We start from the raw sequence: 10,982 nt of genomic DNA, 5'->3' as shown, positions 1-10,982 counted from the left end.
AGCAGAATTCTGCAAAAGCTCCCGTGAGTGTGAGGATTCCCGTTTCCCTTGCTGGAAAAGCAAACACTGGCTTGCCTGTTTAACACGACCCATTGCTGGGGGCATCCCGTGCCTGGCGTGTGGCGCCCGGCCGTGCCTGTGCTGGTGAATATGAAGGGCAGAGCTCTGCCCACAGCCTTTTAATGCGAGTGACATCAAAGGCAAAGCCCTGCCTGCTGCCGGGGGGGACCCACAATGCAGCTGGAGAACGCCGTGGAGCAGTTCCAGGCCCGCTGGCATCGCTCTGCAGCCAGACACCCTCCATTGTCAGCCCTGGGGGGCCAGGCCCCGCATGGGGACACGGGGACAGGCCCAGGCCTGGCTTTAGGGGCTGTCCCCTGGGCTGGCCGCAGGACAGGGTGACACCTGGGGGCTCAGGTGGGCAGCAGGGCGCTGAGCCCCCCGGAGCTGGGGGAGATGAGCTCGCAGGATGAGCAGCTCCCGGCAGCTGCAGCCCCCCAGCCAGCGGCCTCCTCCGCCGACGAGGGCATGACCTGGTGGTACAGGTGGCTCTGCAGGATTGCCGGGGTCATCGGGGGCATGTGTGAGTATCCCCTTCCCTCTGCCTGCCCCCTCCTGCATGACACAGCTCGTGTCGGGGTCCCTCGGTGGGCTCACGGTGCAGGGGGGCTGTGCCATGGAGGGTTTTGGGGTGCTGGGTTGGTGCTGGCTCTGGGCACCGGTTTGTCGTGTTTGGGGCAGAAGGGAGAGAGAGGCAGGAATTCAGCTGCCCACAAGGGATGTGCTGTGTGCTCACCAAGCCTGCTGAGCTTTGGCACCCGGCACTGGGGACGTCACGGGGGAAATCTGCAAATCTCAGAGTTTCTTCTTGGGAATGGCATCCCCTGGCAGTGATGGGAGCAGCAGCTAAGCCCCTGGTGCACAAGGAGGGCTGTGGGCAGGCAAATTAGATGGTTTTACTATGAGCACCAGGCTCAGGGGGGGTCAGGTCAGGGCTGGAAGAGTGACGACTGGATTTGGTTTATCCTATTTGACTTTTGGGTGTTTATATGTTCCTGCAACTTATTTTTCCCCCCCTTATCCTGACTGTCAGAGCACATTTCCCATTGCTCCTGTTGCTGATTGCAGAAGGCCTGCCCGTGGGTTTTACTGAAGGTGAAGAATGGTTTTGTTTTGTGCTGTGTGTTTTTAAGGGGTTTGGTAGGACACAGAGAACAGAGCTGCAGATGCAGAGTGAGTTGGCTGAGCTCAGAATTACCTGCTGCTAAAAAAAATTTTCCCAGGGAAAGAGTCTCAGCAACTTTGCCAGAAATCAGCCTGTCCTGGAGTGCTGTTTTGCTACATTTTGTGGAGAGATTAATAGCTCTTAAAAGCAGGAGGGACTGTTATGACCGCGTAGTCTGATCTCCTGCAGAGCACAGGATGGAGAATTTCTTCTGCTTCAGGTCCACGACTTCAAGTTAAACAAGAGGGTTTCTCAGCCAGTGCAGTCAGCCCTGATTTATTCCATCAGCAGGAGGTTTGTGTCTGGTCACCCTCTCCCCATGCCCCTTCCCATGCCTGCCTTTTGCCTTGAGGCTGGGCTGCACAACCCCACGGTGGTTTTGGAGCCGACATTTGCACCCTGTGGTATCTCTGGGCAGGTTCCTGACAGCCCTTTTTGGCCAGGCTGGTAAAACATGTGCTGCTCTCTCTGTTTCCTGTGCTGGGTGCTGGAATTCTGGAGGTGTGAGAGGATTTGGTGGGGCTTGCTGAACGTCCCAGCCTCGCCATGCCCTGCTGGAGGCCCCCGCGCTCCTGGCCCGCCCAGCAGGCAGGAGAACCAGCTGGGAAGTGTCTGTGGAGCAGGTCCCAGGTGGGGGTTCAGAGCAGCAGCATCTTTCCCACGGGCTGTGGCTGTAGCTGAAGCCTTGGTGCTTTTCCTGCAGTTTTATCCCGTGCAGAGCTCAGGGTGATGTGGATGGAGGGTGAGGAGCTGGTGGGTCACGCTGGTGGCACTTGCCAACCTTGTGAGTGGCTTGAAAGTGCAAATTTCTTATTTTCCCCTCTCTGTCTTTGTGTTTCAAAGCAGCTGAATTATACTTGGATTATTTTCCCAGCCTTTTGTTCGTGGCTCTGCGACAGGAAAGATGAGAGTTTTATGTCTTTGGGTGAGTCTGGGAGAAGCTTTTGGAAGAAGAGCCAGGTTCTTAACAGGGTTTGCCAAAGATTTGGGGAGTGACAGCTGGCTCTGGAGCCCTGACTGTCTCTTTATCAGGCAGGGAAAGAGGCACAAACTCTCCTTACGAACAGGGAAAAGGGAGATTGTGGAAAAAAACAACCAGTGCCCAGTGCTGCCAACATTCCTCTTCAAAATGCTGCTTGTTCAGCACCACCTTGTTGAAGGTGGATGGTTTGGAGCAGAGGTGATGAATAAACGAGCATGGGGTTTGCTGCTGTTCTCAGAGCTCGCTGTGAAAGGACAGAACTAATTTATAAGGATTGTGAGAAACTGGATTGTAATGCTGCTACAGGGCTGGATTATGTCTTACAGAAGGAAAAATTCCCTCAGAAAGGAAGAGAAACTTCGTTAGTGGAGGTGAGACCAGCAGACAACATCTGCCACATGCAAACACCTGCAGCCACAGCTTGCTTCAGCCAGAAAAATCCAAGGGCTGGAGCAAGAACCAGACAGACAAGGTTCAGGATCCGTTTCTGGCTCCTGCTTGTGCTGGCTTGGTGACCTTGGCCAAGTCCTTCTCTCCCTTGTGTTCCTGTTTGTAATGGGACGAGGAGAGTGTGTGGCTTTTGTAAAACGCTCTAGGAGCAAAAATAGTCTTGTGTTGAGGACAGTGACCAGCTGCTGGAAATGAATAGAGCCTTTGTAGGGAAAGGTGTTCTTCCCCCCTCATTTTAGCTCCCAGTTATTTATCCTTCCTCAGGGATTCAAGATGGGACTGCAGTTAAACAAATGGCAGAACTTTCTGTCTCCCATAGCTTACGTGCCACTGAGCATTATCTGCATTTTAACCCTGTTGTGAGGCCTCTGTTCGAAAATAAAATATTTTAAAAAGAAATCTCTGGCTTGGCAGGGGAGGGACAAGGATGTACCAGGCTGCTGTGGGACGAGCAGCTCTGCAAAGGAGACCCAAGGTCACCGAGTCGTTCTGTGTCTGGCTGTTGGCAGCAGCTCTGGGGGCAGTGCTCCTGTGATCCCAAACCTTTGACTCCTTTCCTGCTGCTCCATGCTGCTGCTGACGTGGGGCTTGCTCAGCTCTGTTTCCTGGGTCATTAGCCCTGTGGCAACCAGGGTGTTTGCTGAGCCAGGACTGCTGCAGGGCTGTTTTGGAGTGTTTGGGGACAAAACCAAACCAGAAACCCGGCAAAACAATGCCTGGTTGGTTTGATTAGGGGAAAAAAAACAAAACAACTTGCTTGGAAAAGAACATTCTGCTCTCCTTGGTTTGTTGTGTGGTGGAGACCTGCTGGGAACTGCCCAGACCTCTGTGCTCTGCTAGGCCACTCAGCAAGGCAGGGTCCTGCCCCAGCCCTGCCTGTGTTTTGGGGATAGCTGAGAGGTTTTGCTGCTCTGCTAATTTTAAAGTGCCAGGAAGTCTTTAATAAAGTCTTTAATAAAGTCTTTAATAAAGCCAGCATTATTCTCAGGAATGTCCTTTCCTGGGGGAAAACCAATGCCACAAACTCAGGGGTGCTTCCCCCGAGTTCCTCTTCCATCAGCATCCCCAAGGGTTTGGTGGTCACAGGGAATTACAAACCCCTGTTTTGTGCCCTGCTCTCCATGCTGCCCACAGCTCCCAGGAATCCTGCTTGTCATTGCTCCTCTGCAGCTGTTTGCACGTGTAACCATGAACAGATCATCCTACCCCCGTGCCTCAGTTTCCCCTGCAGCGTGGGGACACTGACACCGGTCCTTGTGGGATGAGAGGATGAGAAGTGCCCCTGGAGCACAGATACTAGCACATCCTCTGGTATATCCACTCTGCTAGCTGATCTTGTTCTTGCAGGACTCCAAAAGATTTTAGGTCCTGTAGAATTAGTTCTGGAAGTGTTAAAAAAGAATGTTTTGTGGTGTTTTCTTAGACCAGGAGGTGATTTCCTCGTGGGATGACCTTCAATCTGTTCTGTCATTGCAATTCTGCTTGTTCCCAGCCTGGTAAACAAGGATAACTATTTTAAAAGGAACATTGAGGATTCAGCAGCGACTGCTTAAAAGAAACCTTGCAAGCATGTGCCAGCCTTTTGAAGGTCAGGGCTGCTCACAGCAGCTCTGCTCAGGGATCCCCTTAGCAGACACCCAAAATCCTCAATCTGGAGCTGGTCTCATCCTCAGAGAGGGACTCTGCTGCTCTCCACCATCCCCAAGAAAGCCTTTAAAGGCTACAGAATTAATTTTAGGTGGAGTTTTGCAGTGTGCTGTTTACTGAGTGCATCTCCTGCCCTCCCTCCTGGGCTCGAATTCCCGGTGCCTGGCACTGGCAGAGGGAAGGGGCCGTATCAGGTGCCAGGAACACTCTGCAAGTTTAATGAGGCTGAAAGGAGGCAGATTCAGCTCAGCATGATCTCTTCTGCCTTGTTCCTCTCCCTCACTCACAGAGCCAGGAGCACTGGGGTTATTTTGGGCTTTCTTCACTTCCTTTTGTATCAGTGGAGACCCAAACTTGGCTCTTTTCTGCCCATCTCTGGTGGAGCTGCACAGAACCAGCAGTAAGTGGCAGAGGCTGGGTTCACCTCTGCTGTATTTATTATTTGCCTGTGTGCAAGTCATGTTTTTGCTGAACTCGCCCAGAGGTGGAACTGCTGGCACTGCTCATCCACCTTGGGACAAAGCAGTAGTAATTCCTTGGCACATAAAATCCAGGTGAACATCCTGGACTCCATGTAGAAGCAAATGTTCTACACAAGAGAATTTATGGCTGGAGCAGCACTCAGAGCAGAAGAATACCAGAGGAAAGCTCTTCCCTGCGTTCCAGGTTCCTTTTGGGCCACCAGATCTTTCCACTCACCATCCTGTGCAGCCCTGCAGTGCCCACAGGTGCTGGCCAAGGGCAGATAGGGTTGGTCATGGTGGTCACTGAAAGCCTCTTTCTTTCCAGCCTGTGCCTTTGCTGGTCTCTGGAACTGTGTCACCATCAACCCCCTGAACATCGCGGCCGGCGTGTGGATGATGTGAGCAGGCTTTCTTCTCATTTTCCTGCTGGGAGGGAGGTTTTGTTAACCAGACCCCACTGAGTGGGGCAGAGCTGCCCTGCTTGGGCAGTGGATGGGAGTGAAACATCCATCAGGCATTGGGAATTGCCAGATCTTGCTCCATCAGGCAGGTTGAGGTGTTAGTTTTATTCTGTTTGTATTATTTCTTTATGCATATTTAGGTAAATACTGAGATACCCTTGGCCAAAATAAGTCTGGGGCAGCAGGGCTTGGAAATTTGGAAATTATCAAGAAGTGGGGGGGAGCCTCACCATTCCCTTCACCTGCATGGAGCACGGAGTGTCTGCTGTCTGTGGGACTGGGGGGCACTGCTGAGCCCTGCTGGGGGTGGTTCAGAGGCAGGATTAACTCTTGTTTGCTCTCTCTGGAGGCTCAACGCCTTCGTCCTGTTCCTGTGTGAGGCCCCTTTCTGCTGCCAGTTCATCGAATTTGCCAACACCGTGTCCGCCAGGGCCGACAGGCTGCGGGCCTGGCAGAAAGCAGCTTTCTACTGCGGGTGAGGGATGCTCCTGGGGCTGCTTGTGGGCACATGCTGGGGAAGGAACATCCCTGCATCCTGTGGGGAGCGGGGCTGAGGGCTGCTCCTGTCTTCCAGGATGGCTGTGTTCCCTGTCATGCTCAGCCTGACGCTGACCACGCTCTTCGGCAACGCCATCGCTTTCGCCACCGGGGTGCTCTATGGTCTGTCGGCCCTTGGAAAGAAGTAAGAGAGGCCCAGCTGCTCGTGGAGGGCAGGGAAGGGGGAGATGGAGCTCCAGCCCTTGCCCCATTTGCCTCGCTAAGGCTTTGCCTTCCTCTTGCACAAAGCGTGCTGAGGTGTAAGTGCGGCCAGAGGAAACCTCCCTCATCTCAGAGCCCTGGGAGGGAAGGTCCTGGGGGTTGCTGAAGCTCTGAGCTTTTGGGAGTTCAGAGCAGCTTGTCCTGAGGGTCCCGCTCTTCTTTCTGCAGCTGTTGGGTGGATGGGCCCAGCTTTGGGGCAGAGAGCAGCTTTGGGGGTTGGAGAGGGCCAGCAAGAGTGGTCTCACTCCTGGAATCCTTTGACACGGAGAGCCAGGCTCCAGCTGGGACAATATATATAACATATCCCTGCTGTCCCTTCTCTCCACAGGGGAGATGCCATTTCCTACGCCCGCATCTACGAGCAGCAGAAGCAGATGGATGAAGAGAAGCTCACGGGGACCCTGGAGGGACAGGCTCTCTGAAGGACACAAGCTTGGGGTAGCATCTCCTGGACACGGAGATGGTGAAGACGTGGAAATCCACCCTGCCCTTCCTTCTGTCCTCTCACTCCTTGCTACACCACGATTTCCCTGGATGCTGCAGCAGCTGGAAATCTCAGGGGCTGGGGCAGGCTGTGTCCTCTCCTCAGACCAGCAGCCAGACCTCAGCACACTGCTCCTTCTCTCCTCAACCCTCAATCCAACAGCTCACAGTGCCCCTGGTTTTCAATATATATATATTTTATTTTTTTTTCTTTTTACTGCAGAGGTGCTGGCTCTCTGAGTGCTGCTTTCCCAGCCTTGTTTTGGTTTTTTTTGAGTGCTCCTTTGGGGACTGCCCTCTGGATGGGAGAGGAGGGACAGAGGACCTGCCAGTGCAGGTCCCACATGTTTAGGAACGCTCCCTGGGATTGCCCTTCCCAGGTACAATACCTGACCCAGGGTTAGGTGTTTGCAAAACCTCCTGGTGCTTAACCTTGGTCTTCTTCCACTATTTTAATTATAGGGCCAGGCAGTAGAGGCATCACTGCACAGGAAAGAACTTCCAGCAAAATCCCATCTAAAGATAAAATCCATCTCTGCAGGGGAGCTGGGCAGATCCTGGGATCTCCAAAGCATCGTCCCTGCTTCCTCTGGATCCAGCTGCAGGCAGTTACTGCAATTTACTTGAATTATAAGAATTAATTACTTTGTCTTAATAAGGACACTTTTCTTAAGCTTTACTCTTACTGGGGCGGAAGGGAAACAATATTTGCTGTACCTCAGCTGAAAAGGATGTTGTTTCTTGAGCCAAGTGGGATTTTTTGCTGGTGTGAGGGCCACTGATGTACAAGAGCATTCCTGCCTTGTGAGCCTGGAACTCTGCTCTGTCACCTCCCTGCATCCCTCTGTGGAGGGACCTGCTCTTTTCTTGCCTGGTACAGCCTTTGTCTTTGGGACTGTGTTTTTTTGCATCAATCCTGAGCTGGTTTTGTATGGGAAGGTGGCACATCCTCCCTGTGCAAACAGAGAGGAGGCTGCACCATTTCAGTGTGGACAGCTGGGATGTTTTACTTTGCTATTCCAGGCTCTTTCTGTGGTTTTCAAATTGTATTTTCTGTTTGCTTTGTACCATGCAGTACAAAACTGCTCACTAATTCCAGATCCCCCTCTTCTCATTACAGTTTGTCCTGGGGATTTTAATTTATTTGATTTTTATTTTATTTTTATATGGTTGCTTTTTGTTTTGATTAGGAAAAAGGGGAATAATTTATTTCTAGTTATTGAAGTATTTTGATGGGACTCATTTTCTCTGGATGTAGGAGAAAGGAGTGCTCTGTTTCCTGTCCTTCACAGGGCTGCCTCTTTTCACCAGGGGTCTCTGAACCCAGGGACAGCCCTGTCTGCTGCAAAATCCAATTTTAGCCTTCAGAGTGTTTCTCAGACTCTTCAAAAAAATGTGTGTTGTCCTTTGACCCCTTTGTCTTGTTCTGGGCCACAAGCTTGACAAACTGTGTTTTCCCCCTCTTCTGGGAGAGAGGAGGGAGGAAAACTGGGCTGTGAGTGCTGGATTGGAGCAGCCAGCAGCACTTTGTGTCCCCATTTGAATCCTTGGGTGCAGAGGGGTTGTGCTGTGCTCTGAGAAATGCTGCTGGAGGCCGAGTGCTGTCTGTCAGGGGGGTCTGTCCATGCTGAAAACTCTCCTTAGACCCTGCCCTTCCTCAAGCTGCTGGCTCCTGTGAGCTGCTGCTTCTTTCCTGGAGCTCAGGAGCTGTGAGGATTCCCACCAGTCAGGATTTCCAGAGGCCCCTGCAGCTGGATGTGGGCACTCCTTTTATGCAAAGCCCCTTTCCCTCCTGCCTTTGAACTGGGATTGCTCCAACACCCCTTGTCTGGGATGCAGAGCAGGCACCACCAGCCTGGATTTTTTTCCATAAAGGCAGCTTTTTTTTCCATAAAAGCTGTGCTGGTTTGGAGCCCCCAGCCCTTGGCTGATCCCTGGTGCTGACTGCAATGCATTGGCCCACAGCCTCCTGCTGCCTGCAGGGATGGATGCTGCAGGAGGGATGTGGGATACTCCAGTGGGAATAACCTCTGGGTGATGCAAGGGCAGAATCCTGCCTCAGGGCTGAGCACGTGCTGGGATTTCAGGGGGTGTGGGGATTTGTGTAGTGTTTAGTAGAGGAATGTTGCAGACCGATGCATGTCAATGTCTCTGGTAGTGACAGCTTTGCTCTGTGAGTAGTTCTGCAGTAGCTTTAGTGTCAGGAGGTGAAAGGCAAAGCAGAGCTCAAGGGCTGAGACTTCCAGGGTGCTCTGAGGAAGCACAGAACTGGTGGGACCCTTGCTGGCCTCATCTGTCGCTCCTGCCACGGTCCCTGGGGCTGCTCCGGGGCTCCTTGGCATGGGCAGGGTCCACTCTGCTCCCTGGCAGCCTGGCAGAAGTCCCAGCAGAGCTGTCACGGTGTTTTGTGGCAGCAGGGCCTGACTCTGGGGCTGGGGCATGGGAAAAATCTGCACCAATCTGCCACCACGGGCGGGTGGCAAAGCTCAGCCCTGAGCTGAAAATACCCCAGGGACTCCCCTGAAAGAGCTGAGCTGGAGCCTTTGGCCACAGTGCTTGAAGTGTCTGTGCCTGTCACAACTGGAAGTGTCTCAGATCCGTGCTCCAAGGGTGGTTACTCCTACAGGGGCCAGTCTGGAGTGGGAACCCTTGGGAATTTTGGCTGTCTGGTGAAGCTGGAACCAAGCCAGATGCTGCTGTCATTGCAGACAGGCTTGGTGACAGCACCCATGGCTTGCAGGAGCTGTGGTGACAGTCAGTGAATGGTCTCACCCCAGTGTGGGCCTGTTTGGTGGAGATAGGAAGGAGCTTTAGAGTAGTAGCATCACAGTAGTTAAATGCCAGTGCATGGTGGTTGTTGTGTTTAGAGGCACCCACGGGGTGCCTGGAGCTGTGCAAAGACAAATGAAGTTCAAACCCTGCTCTGGAGGTTTCACAAGCTCAACCCAACCCCTGCTGAGGGCATCCAGGCTGGATGGCTGATCCACAGGGGCTCTGTGGAGGAGGTTCTGCTCTCCAGGCCTTGGAAAGGAGATGATGTGAGGGTTCGGGGCGGGTGATGCGCTGAGGACATCGAGCTGTTGGCACTGAGAGTGGAAGGAGCCCTGGGGAGCAGTGGCCAGTCACATACCAGTCACCAGGGCAGCATTTATGCACTGTGCCACTCTTCCACACCTCTGGCACTCGTGTGTGGCAGCTCCAAGTCCCCTGGGCTGCCCACGGGGCGCGAAGAGCAGAGCAGAGCTCGCTGCTCTGGGCAGGAGCTGCTTTTGTAACACCCATTGATTCTCTGTGTGTGCAGTGAATAAAAACACCATTCTACCTCTGGAAAGGGCCACTGTGATTTCTCAGATTCCAAACGTAGCAAAAGCCCTCGGACTTGCTGTGCTGAAGAAAGGAGGTCATTCAAAAAATGCTCCTCCAGTGAGGTTCTCTCAGGAGCTGAAGAGTCCAACCTCATTTCCTAGTGGGGCATTTCCTCCTTAGGCTGAGCCCTGGGAAGCTCAATTCATCTCTGTAATTTTTTCCTCAGGAAAAAACATCCACTGTCTTCAGGGAAGGGTTTCACTGAAGTGAAGATATCAAGAGCTGGTCCATAGCCATGTGAGAAAGAGAATGCCAGAAATCCTGATCTTCAGAAGGTCAGTGGAAACCAGAGGCTCTTGAGACCTCTTGTAGTCAGGCCATGCTTAGAAAAAGTTGTGTTCCAGCCAGGGCTGAACATCTTTCTGGAAAATGGTCTCAGCAGCAAAGGGTAGGTTTAATACTGAATGTTTTCTGTGTTTTTGATTTTGGCCCACCGCTCTGCCTCAGTCCTAGGCTGTTTTAAATTAATGCTGTGATAAAGCACATCTTCTCTTAGGTGATTTCTCATCTCCTGCTGCAGGAGATCAAAATGGCAGCTGGCACATCTGGAGGGCTGGCTCAAACATGCTGTTTCACCTCCTGCTTCCTTGTGACAGCAGGCTGAATGTCCCAGGAATAGCCCTTGGGGTGCCAAGTGCATTTCAGGAGCTCGAGTACATCATGTCCCAGCTCAGCCTTTGTGCTTCTGCCCTTTTGGGAGGAGTCAGATTGGACTGAGCAAGGCCATTTTTTCCTCACAGCCATAACCACCTCCTGCAGCTGTGTTTTACCTTGGGTTAGCTCTAAAAAAATAATTATTAAAAGTTCTTAATCTTGCAGGACACGCAGGAAAGGGGTGAGACTCATTTGCTACTAACTATGCAGTTGCAATCTCAGAGTGATGGAGGTGGAGGCACATCCACCTCCCTCTTTGTGGGTGGGTCAAACCCTAGGTGGGAAGGACCCACCCCAACACAAAGTGTTGTCAGTACTCATTGTGTCTTTCCCACAGGGAATCACTTGCACTACAGCTGAATGTTTGTCTGTTCTTCTGTCCTGGCTTTTTGTGAACTGTATTTGGTCTTGTTCATTAGGCTTCTAGTGTAATGTGTGTTTTTAGACCAATAAAATGTGGCAGCTTTTTGTATAAAAGATCTGGCTCTGCC

General features: G+C 52.3%; 1 protein-coding gene across 2 annotated transcripts; it reads left to right on the top strand.

Moving 5' to 3' along the window:
• Nucleotides 1-248: 248 nt before the first annotated feature.
• CACFD1 (calcium channel flower domain containing 1) lies at nucleotides 249-10,968 on the top strand. Of its 2 annotated transcripts, XR_015774385.1 has the most exons (6): nucleotides 249-583; nucleotides 5,094-5,166; nucleotides 5,579-5,704; nucleotides 5,804-5,911; nucleotides 6,317-6,851; nucleotides 6,934-10,968. XR_015774385.1 is itself a non-coding variant. In XM_005529223.3 (5 exons), the coding sequence occupies exons 1-5, from the start codon at nucleotides 457-459 to the stop codon at nucleotides 6,408-6,410; spliced, it is 528 nt and encodes a 175-aa protein (XP_005529280.3). In that variant the 5' UTR covers nucleotides 249-456; the 3' UTR covers nucleotides 6,411-10,968. The 2 variants fall into 2 exon arrangements, 1 of the variants encoding a protein (XP_005529280.3); XM_005529223.3 differs by having other exon boundaries at nucleotides 6,317-10,968.
• Nucleotides 10,969-10,982: the final 14 nt, after the last annotated feature.

The sequence above is a fragment of the Pseudopodoces humilis genome, chromosome 22, assembly GCF_049639895.1.
Source record: "Pseudopodoces humilis isolate 2021_Gansu_Grassland_sample_001 chromosome 22, ASM4963989v1, whole genome shotgun sequence".
In the NCBI taxonomy this organism is placed as follows: Eukaryota; Metazoa; Chordata; class Aves; order Passeriformes; family Paridae; genus Pseudopodoces; species Pseudopodoces humilis.
This window is presented reverse-complemented; position numbering and strand designations above follow the sequence as displayed.

Excerpts from the sequence above, each read along its gene's own strand:
- CACFD1 (XM_005529223.3), top strand. The coding sequence starts at position 457 with ATGAGCTCGCAGGATGAGCAGCTCCCGGCAGCTGCAGCCCCCCAGCCA. Across the intron at positions 584-5,093 it reads CGGGGTCATCGGGGGCATGT|CCTGTGCCTTTGCTGGTCTC; the intron begins GTGAGTATCCCC and ends CTTTCTTTCCAG. Across the intron at positions 5,167-5,578 it reads GCGGCCGGCGTGTGGATGAT|GCTCAACGCCTTCGTCCTGT; the intron begins GTGAGCAGGCTT and ends CTCTCTCTGGAG.